Source organism: Abramis brama (genome assembly GCF_963993115.1).
Source record: "Abramis brama genome assembly, chromosome: 19".
Taxonomy (NCBI): domain Eukaryota; kingdom Metazoa; phylum Chordata; class Actinopteri; order Cypriniformes; family Leuciscidae; genus Abramis; species Abramis brama.
In genome coordinates this window covers 5,455,446-5,468,803 of record NC_139981.1, presented here as the reverse complement: position 1 = coordinate 5,468,803, position 13,358 = coordinate 5,455,446, and the positions used below count along the sequence as shown (strand labels likewise).

The following is a 13,358-nucleotide window of genomic DNA, read 5'->3' as shown; positions in this document are numbered from 1 at the left end:
TTATTATTATTATTTGAAAGGCTCGCTTAAACAAAACATTAGTATGAAGTATTGGTTTATTTTAGTTTTGCAATTGACAGGAATACGTTGGAATGCATGCATTTTAATTGTGCCCTAAGTGCCCAAATACTTTTTTTTTTTTCTTTTTTTTTTAAAAATCCATGGTTAGACAATACAATACTCTGTGAGTATTTGGGAAAATGTTAACATTTAAGGTAGTGTAATGACTAACATTTGTAATAATAATAATAAAATCCAAAGGACTCTTATTTTAAAATCTGTAAATCAAAGATAACGATTATTTATATATATATAAAAAAATAAATAAATAAAATAAAGGCTCGTTTAAAATAAAACATTTGCAATTGCTTAATTTGCAGTTGGCAGGAAAACTTTGGAATTCATGCATTTTAATGGTGCCATAGGTGCCCAAATGGTGAAAGGAAGGACTCTTATGCTGAAGGTGTGCCTGTGTGAGTGTTGTGCTGCTGATGTCTGTGCTGTTCTTCTCAGAGCAGCAGCTGCGCACTCATAAACACAAATATGTCCGCGGTGCCTGACGGCAAAAAGCTGGTCCGGAGCCCGAGCGGACTCCGTATGGTACCGGAAAACGGCGCTTTCAACAGTCCGTTTTCCCTGGATGAGCCGCAGTGGGTTCCGGATAAAGAGGTAATGAATCTTGATCACAGATGAAGATGATGCTGATGCTGTGGTGGTTGGTCAATGGTCTGTCTCTGTCTTTGGGCGTTGTTTACTCAAGGCAACAAGATCCAGTAGGAAATAGTTTGCAAGTTTCCCAGATGGTGTTACAAAGAAAAAAGATGGCTAGTCTTGGATCATTTGAACAGATATTATCTCAGATGCATGGACATCAATGCATCTCTGTGCTTTAGAGTGTGTATGCGAGCAAACATCCACGACTGTGGACCAAAACACTGGACAGCAACAACTCTTCATGTGTGTTATTGATTGATTTTTGGGGCATGTGCTATGAAACAAACTTTCTTCAATGATTCTGTATGGCGTAAACGCAAGAGACTGTCAAATGTTTAGCCACGCCCATTCATTATATTATGCTGAGGCATGCAGAAACAACTGCATAATCTTATATCTGTACGACACATTCCGTGTTATTCTCGCATGAAATTTAAAGGAAGAAACAACTGTCGAAGAAATTCCCTGCATATTTAACCCGTTAACAGGAATGTTTTACAATACTTTGAACAAATAGATTAGTTAAAAGGATTTGTTTTTGGGAGGAGTAGATATTATCGAAACTGTACTATATTATGTAAACATGTTAATAAATTATACAGCTGAGCTCATGATATTTAGAGCTTTGTTGGTAAGATTATATATTAAAGGGATAGTTCAACTATTAATTACTCACCCTCATGTCCCCATAAGACTTTCAACTACCACTTTGATGCTTCAAAAAGTTCATAAAGAGATCATAAAACTAATCCATATGAATTGAGTGATTTTGTCCAAATTTTCTGAAGAGACACGATCGCTTTATATGATGAACAGATTCAATTTAGGCTTTTATTCACATAAACATTCATCAACTCACACATCAGTTGTGGTAAATGGAAGCTCAAGCATGATCACTTGACTTGCAAGAACCAATGAGATTCATTCTCGTGTTACGCAGCAGGTTTGAGCTTCAGCAAGAACCAATGAGGTTTGTTCTAACGCATCAAGCATGTTCGGTTGAGCTTCTGTTTATGTTCGCTAATCAATGTTGAAAATGTGAATAAAAGCCTAATTTCAATCTGTTCATCATATATAAAGCGACGAGTCTCTTCAGAAAATTTGGACTAAACTGCTCCATTCATATGAATTAGATTTACGATCTCTTTATAAACTACGAAGTGTCAAAGTGTCAGTTGCGTAGCTGTCAATGGAGGGACAGAAATCTCTCAGATTTCATCAAAAAGATCTTTATTTGTGTTCCGAAGGTGAATGAAAGTCTTACGGGTTTGGAGCGACATGAGGGTGAGTAATTAATGACAGAATTTTCATTTTTGGGTGAACTAACCTTTAAGTGTTTACATGAAACTGTGGTCAGACCTGAACTGTTTTATTTGACTCAAACAGGCTGTTTCTGGTTTACTGTGGCCGCTGTCAGATAACATTACCATAAATTTTGCCTTAAAGGTTTTGGCCTTGATTGTATTGCTGCTACGCACAGATATGAGAACTAAATTCAGCTAAAGTGAGTCTCTAGGGCGTTCTGCCACACTTTCCTAATGAAATGTCATCGACTCTTGCAGCAGATAGAGTTATACAGGTGTCTGTTCTTCACTATATTTGTGTTTTAATAAAGAGCCTTTAAAATTCATGTTTCATTTGTGTCCTCTCTTAGTGCCCCAGATGTATGCAGTGTGACACTAAGTTTGACTTCATCACCAGGAAGGTAAGCATGTGGACTCAATTTCGTACAGAGTTATGAATGTTCGCACACACAGGACAATAGAGGTTGCTGTATTGTTGCTAATAGAGATACCCTTTATGAATGTCTTCCTTTCAGTTTGATTTGTTCCTAAGTGTTTTTGTGTTTAGTTTTGCAATAGGATGTCATTGCAAGTTTCCCTTCCTGTTTCCATTTTTCTTTTTGCTTTCCTGTTACTGACTGTTCTTTTAGTGTGTTTATATCTCTGTCTTTGTGGTTATGTGATGATATAGAATTTTAAGCCCTAACAGAAAACTTTTTTTGTAAATTAAAAACAATGTTTTGTTTTTTTTAATATCTTTTAGTTCACATCCATTATGTTGTAAAACTCCTTCCCCTGAAATTAAAACGAATAACTATTGTAATATACTGTTACCATGATATAAAATTACTCATACCATGATTTTGGTCATAACACTTACCTTAGCTTGTGTGCATGTACACTGCCGTTTAAAAGTTTTGTTTTATTTTTGTTCTTTTTTTTTTTGTCAACAATTATTTTTATTGAATAATCGGGTCTCTTATGATCACCAAGGCTGCATTTATTTGATTAAAAATATTGAAAAACAGTAATATATTTTAAATATTATTTCAATTTAATATCACTGTTTTCTATTTGGATATATTTAAAAATGTAATTTATTCCTGTGATCAAAGCTGAATTTTCAGCATCATTACTCCAGTCTTCAGTGTCACATGATCCTTCACAAATCATTATAATATGATGATTTGCTGCTCAAGAAACATTTATTATTATTATCAATGTTGAAAACAGTTGTGTACAATTGTTTTTCAGGATTCTTTGATGAATAGAAAGTTCAAAAGTACATCATTATTGAAATATAATCTTTTGTAACATTATAAATGTCTTTACTGTCACTTCTTTGTCCTTACTTAATAAAAGTATTAGTTTCTTTCCAAAAAAAAAAAAAAAACAGTTACTGACCCCAAACATTTGAACAGTAGTGCATAATGTTATAAAAGCTTTCTATTTCAGATAAAAAAAAAATTAAATTTTTTTTTTTTTTTTTTTTTACTTTCTATTCATCAAAGAATCCTGAAAAAAAACTATTTTCAACATTGATAATAATAAATGTTTCTTGAGCAGCAAAGCATCATATTAGAATGATTTCTGAAGGATCATGTGACTCTGGACACTGGAGTAATGATCCTAAAAATATAGCTTTGACATCACAGAAATAAATTACATTTCATAATAGAAAACTGGTATATATATATATATATATTTTTTTTTTAATCAAATAAATACAGCCTTGGTGAGCATAAGAAACTTCTTTTAAACATTAAAAAAATCTTACCGATCTCAAAATTTTGAATGACAGTGTATATTTGTTAATTTGACATTTAACAATATTGATATAAATAATATATTGTATTGTGTATATATATATATATTTGCTTTCACTATTTTGTAGCTATTGTGTGTTTGATGTAATTGCAATAAGTGTTTCCTCTTTGTATGTCAGCATCACTGCCGGCGCTGCGGTCGGTGTTTCTGCGATAAATGCTGCAGTCAGAAAGTGTCTCTGCCCAGGATGTGTTTTGTGGATCCGGTGAGGCAGTGTGCGGAGTGCAGCCTCATTTCACAGAAAGAGGTGGAGTTTTACGACAAACAGCTTAAAGTGCTCACTGCCGGTGGGTTGAACAAACATGCACTCAAATGCTTTTAGCTTGAGACCACTGACACGATTATTCCCACTTTTGCATTCATAGACTCTGTTCAAAGTTTATGATGTTGCTATTATAGGCCATGGAGAGCGAATGTATGTTACATAACTCCTGTAGGTTACTTCAGTGACTTAATGAGTTATCCTTTACCTGACACTCAACTTTACTGCTGCTGGAAATATCACTTAGCTACTCTGTGTTTGCATGAGTGTGTGTTTGGCAAATACTATTTTGATGGAATCAGGAAAAATACACAGTTCTGTGATCACAACTAAGGATGCAGTACTGTATATCAATTATATATGGGCCGAGCCTATATTGAATATGTAATTTTGCATGCTCATTTGGCCTATTTTAATATTTGGATCACCTTTGTTTTTATCTAAAACACACTTAAAGTTCATGTTTAAAAACACAAATAATTCAGCAACATTGTTAAATATTAATATTCAGCAATATTACTGTTTTGACCGCACTGACACTGTTAGATGAAAACTCATCTTAGCTGAGTGATGTCATCACTGTTTTCTGCAGAGCTGCTTTTTAGCTGAATTGAACTCATTACTCATACAAAACAATCTGTATTGTATAAAGCTCTATCTATCTATCTATCTATCTATCTATCTATCTATCTATCTATCTATCTATCTATCTATCTAAATAAATAAAGGTGACTTGACTTGAAATGGAATCTTTAGCACATCTCAAAATGATAATGCAGTTTCATACTGTATATTATAATATTGTCATACCCAAGTTCACTTGAAGCATGTAAAACAATTGATTTATTTGATTTATTCACCCTGAAAATAATTCGCTTAGCAGTATCAGCCAGAATTTTAATATCGGTGCTTTCCTAAAATGTTTCCTTAATAGCACTCGTTCAAAAGTTTGGGGTCAGTAAGAATTTTCTTTTGAAAAGAATAAATACTTTTATTCAGCAGGGATGGAATCCCACAAAAATATTAAGCAGCAGCACAACCTCAACACTGATAATAATAAGAAATGTTTCTTGAGCATCAAATCTGTTACTAGATTTCTGAAGGATCATGTGACACTGAAGACTGGAGTAATGATGCTGAAAATTCAGCTTTGCATCACCGGAATAAATGACATTTTAAAATAAATTCAAATAGAAAATGGCTATTTTAAATTGTAATATTATTTTACAATATTACTGTTTTTAATGTATTTTTGTATCAAATAAATGCAGTCTAGGTGAGAATAAGGGACTTCTCTTATGCTTGTGTTCAAGATTTTTCATCTGGATGTAATTGACTTTAGAGCTGTCTCATAATGCAAGTCTAACAGTCTGTTTTGAATCTGAAAACACTGATGTTTGAAGATGTTTATTGTTGCAGTGTGACTAAAGAAAATGGCTACTTGGAATTTTGGTACTGTAAACACTGAGATCTTTTATTTATGTGGAAAATGTTGTCAAATACACCAATAAGTATTTACACTGACAACCTTACAGCCTTTTTCCTGTATTGTAGGAGGAACTTTCGGGGTCAAAGTGGGTTCCTCAGAGAAATCAGAGACCATGGTCTGCCGCTTGTCCAATAATCACAGGTATGCGTGTAGGCACCCACAAAATTGACTTCTTTAGATGTGAAGTAGCATATCTTAAAGGGATAGTTCACACAAAAACTAAAATTCTGTCATCATTTACTCACCCTCAAGTTGTTACAAACCTTTCTTTGTTCTGTTTTTGTTCCTACGATGGTAGTCAATGGGGGGCGAGAATTGCTTGGTTACAAACATTCTTCCAAATATCTTCCTTTGTATTCAGCAGAACAAAGAAATGTATACAGGTTTGTAACAACTTGAAGGTGATGACAGAATTTTCATTTTTGGGTGAACTATCCCTTTAAAGTCTATCTTGTATTGCTCTTTTAGATATCTCTTCCTAGACGGTGACAGTCATTTTGAGGTGGAGCTGTCTCGCATTTCCAGTATGCAGGTGTTGACTGAGGGCTCGACTCCGGGAGGTGAGGCTTTGAGGAGAAACCTGTCAGAGCAATATAAACAATTATTGATTTTTGAGACTAATCACTGGACACTAGGTTAATGTAATGACTGTAAAGAAGAGCAGAGCTTTGTGATCTTCATTGAGGACAGCCTTTGAGGATGCTAAAACCTCTTTGTTTTTAAATATTAAAGGTCCCGTTCTTCGTGATCCCATGTTTCAAACTTTAATTAGTGTGTAATGTTGTTGTTAGAGTATAAATAATATCTGTAAAATTATAAAGCTCAAAGTTCAATGCCAAGCGAGATATTTTATTTAACAGAAGTCGCCTACATCGAACGGCCCGTTTGGACTACATCCCTCTACTTCCTTCTTTAATGACGTCACTAGACCAGATTTTTGACTAACCTCCGCCCACAGGAATGCTCCCTCAACTCTACCGAAATTCGTTTATACTTGCGCACTTCTTATAACTTACTGTGTTTACTCAGCTCTTTCTGAAGTAAAACTGACGCTTCATCTTTTGTGTGATGTACAATAAACTTTATTAAACTCATCAGTATATGTTTTATCATCATTCGGACCTGGTCCGAAACAGCAGACTTGTAGGCTATTAATAATGGATACATACAAGCAGATGACAAATACGTTATAATAACCGTAATTAAACTACTAAACTATACCTGTTCCATCTCTATACAGCACTCTGACACTGTAGGCATTATTGTCCGACTCGAAATGAACACCGTTACTGAGAGTTTCTGATATTATCATCATTCCGTGAGATGAAATTGACCTGAGAGACTGAGCGCGAGCTCATGAAGCTCCGCCCCCTGGGCCGCCCAGCAGCAGCTTATTTGCATTTAAAGGGCACACACTAAAACAGCGCGTTTTTCTGAGCCCCAAAAAATGACAATTTAAACATGCTGTAAAAAATTATCTGTTGGGTATTTTGAGCTGAAACTTCACATACACACTCTGGGGACATCAGAGACTTATTTTATATCTTGTGAAAAGGGGCATAATACGGGACCTTTAATTCTTGCATGTATATAAAAGGATATGATTATGAGCTGAGATTTATTCTATCACGTCATACAGACGGGAAGCATGGCCTTATCTGATAATGGGATATACAGAGATTTCTTTGAAAGCTTCACATATTATGACACAGGAAGCTTCAAATAGTCACATGACTACATGAATGCTGGATTGATTTCTGCTTTAACTGAATGCTGATGGCTATTAACATCGCACTGTAGTACTGAGTGAAATTAACTCTATACAACGGACATATACACACTATACAGTTGCCCCAAGTAGTTTTTGGACACTTAAATCACACTTAAAAATGTCATTGCATTAGTTATAAAGTATCAAACCTTTTCTGCTCAAGCTTTTCTTTTGACTAACTTCACATTTCCGAGACATTCTTTTTTGCCATCATTGGCTTCACTGTATTGGCTGCACTATCATACAACCAGGCGCGATGCAAGTGTGTTTTGCTAGTTTCAGCCCGACGCAGTTATCATTTTCACGTCCTGCGCCACGTTGTTTAAATAGCAAATGCATTTGTGCGCCCATGGGCTGCTCGTCTGAAAACGAGGTGTGTTCTGGCGCGTACATAACAACTAGGGGGGTACACAACGCACGTACACTCTGCTTATTACACACACAGGGACGCGCAGCATCACTCAAACATGCCAAATATTAAAAATAAAAGGATTACAATGTAAAAGATTAATATTGTGTACATAAATATATGGTTTAATCCGGCTTGTCCATTAGATGTTCTACTTGCGTGCTTTAACCTTGTGCACAAGCAGATCCGTTTCTTCTCTGGTGACGCGTTACGTCTTTCCACTTGCAAATTTCACCATGTAAATAGCAATCCACCATGGCGCGAGCGCAACTGGCTTTTAAAGGGAATGGGAGATGAGACTCTGATTGGTTTATTTCACGTTACGCCCAAAACACACCCATTACTCATTAAGAGAATAGGGACAACCCTTTTAGACCATGAGCCTGGTGCACCAACCATTTATCCCATCATTAAACTAGCAAAAGTGGATTCGGACACACCCTGAATGCACTTGTGCCGGGCGCTTTAGACCATGCGCTTAGATCGTTAAAATAGGGCCGTTAAAATATAGACATTTAAAGCATGACTTGCATGTTCAAATACTTGTTGGGGCCAATTTATGTGCATCTAATTGCAGTGTGATGCATACCTAAATCTTTTTCTGTTGGTTTATATTTCTTTCCTTTTAACTTTCTCTTCTTTTCTTTAATTTCCTTGTTCTCTGCATTAAGAGAAAGATATATGCTCGTACACGAGCTTGCTGGACAATCAAATATCTGAAGGTCAGCGTCCCTCTATCTCTCCTTGCTGTCTATTTTGTTTTTCCTTGTCTAAAATGTGTGCCATTTAGTTTGTTTTCCTTGTTGTTACCGTCATATGATAAGTGACCTTGCATGACCTCATTTCCTGTGACCTCGATGTCAAAGCAAGGCAGTCTCATGAAAGGCTGCATGTGCATGTTTATTGTGACGCTGTGATAGACCCTCAGACTTCAGCACCATTTTGCTGTCGTATTATGCGAGTCACACATCTAATTTGTGCATGTACAAATTACAACGATTAACTACATAAGGAACATTTGTCATGGCAAACTCTGAAAGTTGCCTTGACAAAGAATTGTGTTGAATACCACCACTGACCTTTGACCTGTTTTAGGGGGTTCTCTCCGTGCCAATGGCATGGTGCTTCAGTACAAGCCACCAGGATCTCAGAACCTTCAGGATCTCTACATGGACACTGCTGATGACAAGCGCGTTGCATCTGCCTGGCTTGTAGCCATGCACAAAGTAGGTGTGAGTGGAAGCATACATTGTAAAAAAAAAATATATATATATATATAATTATATATATTTATATTTATTAGTATTATTATTTTTATTATAATGTTTTATTAATTTTAGGGTTATTTTAAGGTATATTTTTTTAATTTGTTCTGAAATGGGTGGCATGGGTACATTATATGTATATAATATATATAAATATAAATATAAAAAAAAATAAAATAAATAAATAAATATATACACACACACACACACACTCATATATTTTATATTATATTACATTAGATTGTGTGTGTGTGTGTGTGTGTGTGTGTGTATATATATATATATATATATATATATATATATATACATATATACACATTATATACATTTCTTAATTCAGTGAATACTTTTTTATGATGGAAATAGTTTTTTTATCAATTATTTGAAAGGGACAGTTTAAACTGATATAAGAACCTACTAATCATTTTTAACTGGAGTCTAAATGAGAGGTGCTTTTGAAATTATTAATCACAATTTTGTTTAATTTTATATTGCTTGCAAAATCATTAAGTACTCTGTAAGGCAAGCCTAAAATATATTTTGAGTGGGAACAAAATACTTATGTTTTAATAACATATTTTAACTAATAATAATGTCATCATAGCAGGACTTCCAGTCCTACAGCTAAGCACCACAATTTCACCCAGCCATAGTCGTTACTATGATTCTGTGTTTTCTGAACTTCAGGACTCCTCTATATTATAGTAATATTATGTTTGCTGTTCCCTGCTTGTCTAGGCTGCCAAACTGTTGTATGAGTCAAAGGACCAGTAAAGTGACAAAGGAAACAGCACGGAGAGGGTTGGACGGAATAAAAACAAGGAGAGAGAGGGAGAGAGAGAGAGAGTGTGAGAAAGAGAGATCAAAACCAAGTACTATATGTCATTCATTTTTACATGTACTCTAAGATGCTTGTATGATTTCTATTCAATATTTTACTTCTACTCCGTTGAGACAGACCAGATTTACTTACAACTTCTCCGTCTGTGCCAAGGGGAGGACCAAGTTTTCCAACGATTCTCGTGCAATATGGACATGTATGATAATATATAAACGCACCATTTAACAGATGCTTTAAGTGTAGTCTCGCGTATCAAAGTTTTGTAAACAAAATATATTTTGTCAGATATTCTTATTTTAACACAAAATGCTGTGTATCTACTTTTTACTGCCCGAGTATTTACAATATGTAGTGTCTTTTTTTTTCTTTCTTAACATATTTGAAACACTTTTTGGAATTGTTTTTCCTACACTACAGAATGATGTTTGAGGTCTTCATTTGTTGTAACGTGTTTGCGTCTGCAGAGCAAGATTTCTCTTTTTTTTTAGAAAACTGAAATTAGATCAGCCAGATTGCCTGGACTAATTTTAAACTTTGTTCTAGGACATCAGGTTTCGTTTGCTAATTTTCAATGTACACCAAATAAACATCTTCAGTCCACAACTGACCAATTAATGTCTGTGCTAATTTACTTTCCAGAACACAAACACATTTCAAATTTTGACCTTTTTTAGGGATAGTCACCAAAAAGATCTTAATTTGTGCTCCTAAGATGAACGAAAGTCTTACGGGTTTGGAACGACATGAGAGTGAATAATTAATGACAGAATTCTCATTTTTGGGTGAACTATCTCTTTAATTCTGATGCAGAATCTTCCTTTTTACTGACAGGTTGCACGTTTCATTCCTCCTCACAGGGCTTAAGTAATTTTCGTAACTCTTTCTTTACTCATTTGAGCGGAACGCATTTTGGACAAAATGGATTAGAAATGCAAATAAATAACCTTCCAAGATAAACTGGACACCAGTCACTGAATTGTCATTCTTGCTGAAACATGTTGCAAAATGCATTCTGCTTCACACACTATTCAAAAATGGTGTCAGCTTACAGTAAGCTAGTATCCATTTCTGTACAGCCATGATCTTTGTTCTGATGATGAGCTGCTGCCCTCTTGTGTTCAGTACACAGCTGAACAAGACATTGATTATATCACTTTTCTAACTTTAGTTAGTGTGTAATGTTGCTGTTTGAGCATAAACAACATCTGCAAAGTTACAATGCTCAAAGTTCAAAGCAAAGGGAGATATTTGCTTTTAAAGAAATTGTTTTTTAAGGACTACAACAAACAGGCTGGTAGGGACTACACGACATTCCTCCCGGGTTAGTGACATCACCAACCCTAAAATTTACATAAACCCACCCCCGGAACATGATTTATAGATTATCATGACAGAATATGCTAATCAATGACTAGAAGATAACTACACATAAGCTACATAAATTAATCAACTAACCATTCAGAAATGTCCTGTTGCATTCTACATGTTGTCACTTCTTCTTGAGTCTCTCCATCTTTGTCTGAATCCGATTTGAACATAAAAGGCTAAAAGTTTTTGAAATTTTCAGTGCATGTCTGTGTTGAGTGCAAGCTGTTGAAGCTCCGCCCCCTGTGCCAGGAGCAGCAGCTCATTTGCATTTAAAGGAACAGACACAAAACAGTGCGTTTTTGCTTACCCTAAAAAAATTAAAATATTAACATGCTATATAAAAATATCTGTGGGGTATTTTGGGCTATAACTTCACATACACACTCTGAGGACATCAAATACTTATTTTACATCTTGTGAAAAGGGCATTATACCACCCCTTTAATCTGCCATTAGAAACCAAACAATGAGTAAGCTAAGCATTATCAAGCCATTACACTATTAGAGCTCTTCTAACACAGATATTGTATGTGAAAGAGGATTTGCTGAATAAATTAATTTGGTTGTCATAAAATGATAAAATGGAACACCATGTGGTCTTGTGGACAGACATGCAGTGGAATATTTGGGACAAGGCCTATCAACCTTTTTATAATCATCACTCATGGTCTAAACCAATTTTCCACATTGTAAATTCATTTCTGTTCATTTGCAGTTTTTCGAACTAAACTAAATTAAACCAATCTCTCTTTTTGTTGTTGGTTATTGCCAGGTGCAGCACAGCGAGGCTAATGTTTGAAGTTTATGTTGATGCTGTTTTGAGCTGTTAATGGATGTTAATCACTTTTTACGTCCCTCACATGTGATCTTATTGAGTTTGTCCACATGGAAACAGCAGTAAATAGCTGTTTATGAGTCAGTTGTCAGCAGGTTTCTACAATACGGATATGATGTTGGGGCTGTATAATAGCATGTTATTATCTATAGGAGAATTGATGAGCAAAACTCACAAACTGTGGGGCCAAACTGTGTAGTTTTTTTTTTTTTTTTTTGCATCTTGTATTTCAGTGGAAGCTACAAATCTGACTAGTGGGCCTTTTTTGACCTTTTTTCTCGTTTTCATTATTTTCTATTTAAAAGAAATAATTTTATTGAAATTTACTCTATTTGACTTATCAGACTACAAGAATTTCAGATAGCATTATTTTTAATAAATAGCATATTTATTTAACTGATAACTGGTTCAACTCGCATGCAACTTTATGAGGTCATGCGACATACTGTTTGTGCAGAATGCTTGTATACTGTGCAGCATTCAGTGAGCTAGTTTGCGAACATAGCCAATAATATAGCATCTTAAATCATAATCATAAGGAAACAACTTAAACTTCAAAATCAAATCTTTCTGAAGGGCACTGTTGTGTCTTGTTTATGAGAAATATTAAGAAATAAAAACATCTGCATCTCTGTGCACTGTAATAAGAAAATGCATTTGATTGGCTGCACTGTATTCATCAAACACATTCATGCACGGACCTGCAGAATATCTTTAGATCAAATTTAAATTACATTTTTATGTTAAGGTAAAAAAAAAAAAAAAAATCCAGCTGTAATGGAAAATTGTTTTTCAAATGAACAGTAGAGGAGAGTCAAGTTCCATGAAATCCAGCAGTATGCAGTGTGCATCTCTGCTGCCCTCTTCAGGAATATAACAAGGCAAGCCTCATATGAAATCACAAATATGGTTTGTATAATCATAGATTCATAAAATATGCATTTTTAACATACAGTTACTTTTAAATATCAATAAATGGATATCTTTACTGTACCTGATTCTTCACAGAGGGTAGTGTGTTGCCTCTCTTTTCCTCCACTATCCTGTTCCAAAAAAACCCCTAGATTTTCTAAAAACCCTTTTCTTCCTTCTACTTCTCATCAGCTTCTAATTCTCTCTCTCTGGTCTGTATTCTACCTCTCTCTATGGCTGTTTGTTCCTCAAGGGATCTTATTAGAAAACACAAATGTTTTATAGCACCTGTTTAAATCCTCACTGTGATCTCTCATAACCTTGGCACTGCTGTGGAAATGGCCTGTACTTTCATCAGCTTAATGTTAAACAGCAGGGCAAG

General features: G+C 35.0%; 1 protein-coding gene across 2 annotated transcripts; it reads left to right on the top strand.

Annotated features, from left to right (window-relative positions):
* Positions 1–501: 501 nt before the first annotated feature.
* Positions 502–10,468, top strand: zfyve21 (zinc finger, FYVE domain containing 21). Of its 2 annotated transcripts, XM_084093112.1 has the most exons (8): positions 502–669; positions 2,369–2,419; positions 3,943–4,111; positions 5,641–5,716; positions 6,044–6,135; positions 8,427–8,477; positions 8,851–8,981; positions 9,759–10,468. In XM_084093112.1, the coding sequence occupies exons 1-8, from the start codon at positions 544–546 to the stop codon at positions 9,792–9,794; spliced, it is 732 nt and encodes a 243-aa protein (XP_083949238.1). In that variant the 5' UTR covers positions 502–543; the 3' UTR covers positions 9,795–10,468. The 2 variants fall into 2 exon arrangements, with proteins under 2 accessions (XP_083949238.1, XP_083949239.1); XM_084093113.1 differs by lacking the exon at positions 8,427–8,477 and having other exon boundaries at positions 504–669.
* Positions 10,469–13,358: the final 2,890 nt, after the last annotated feature.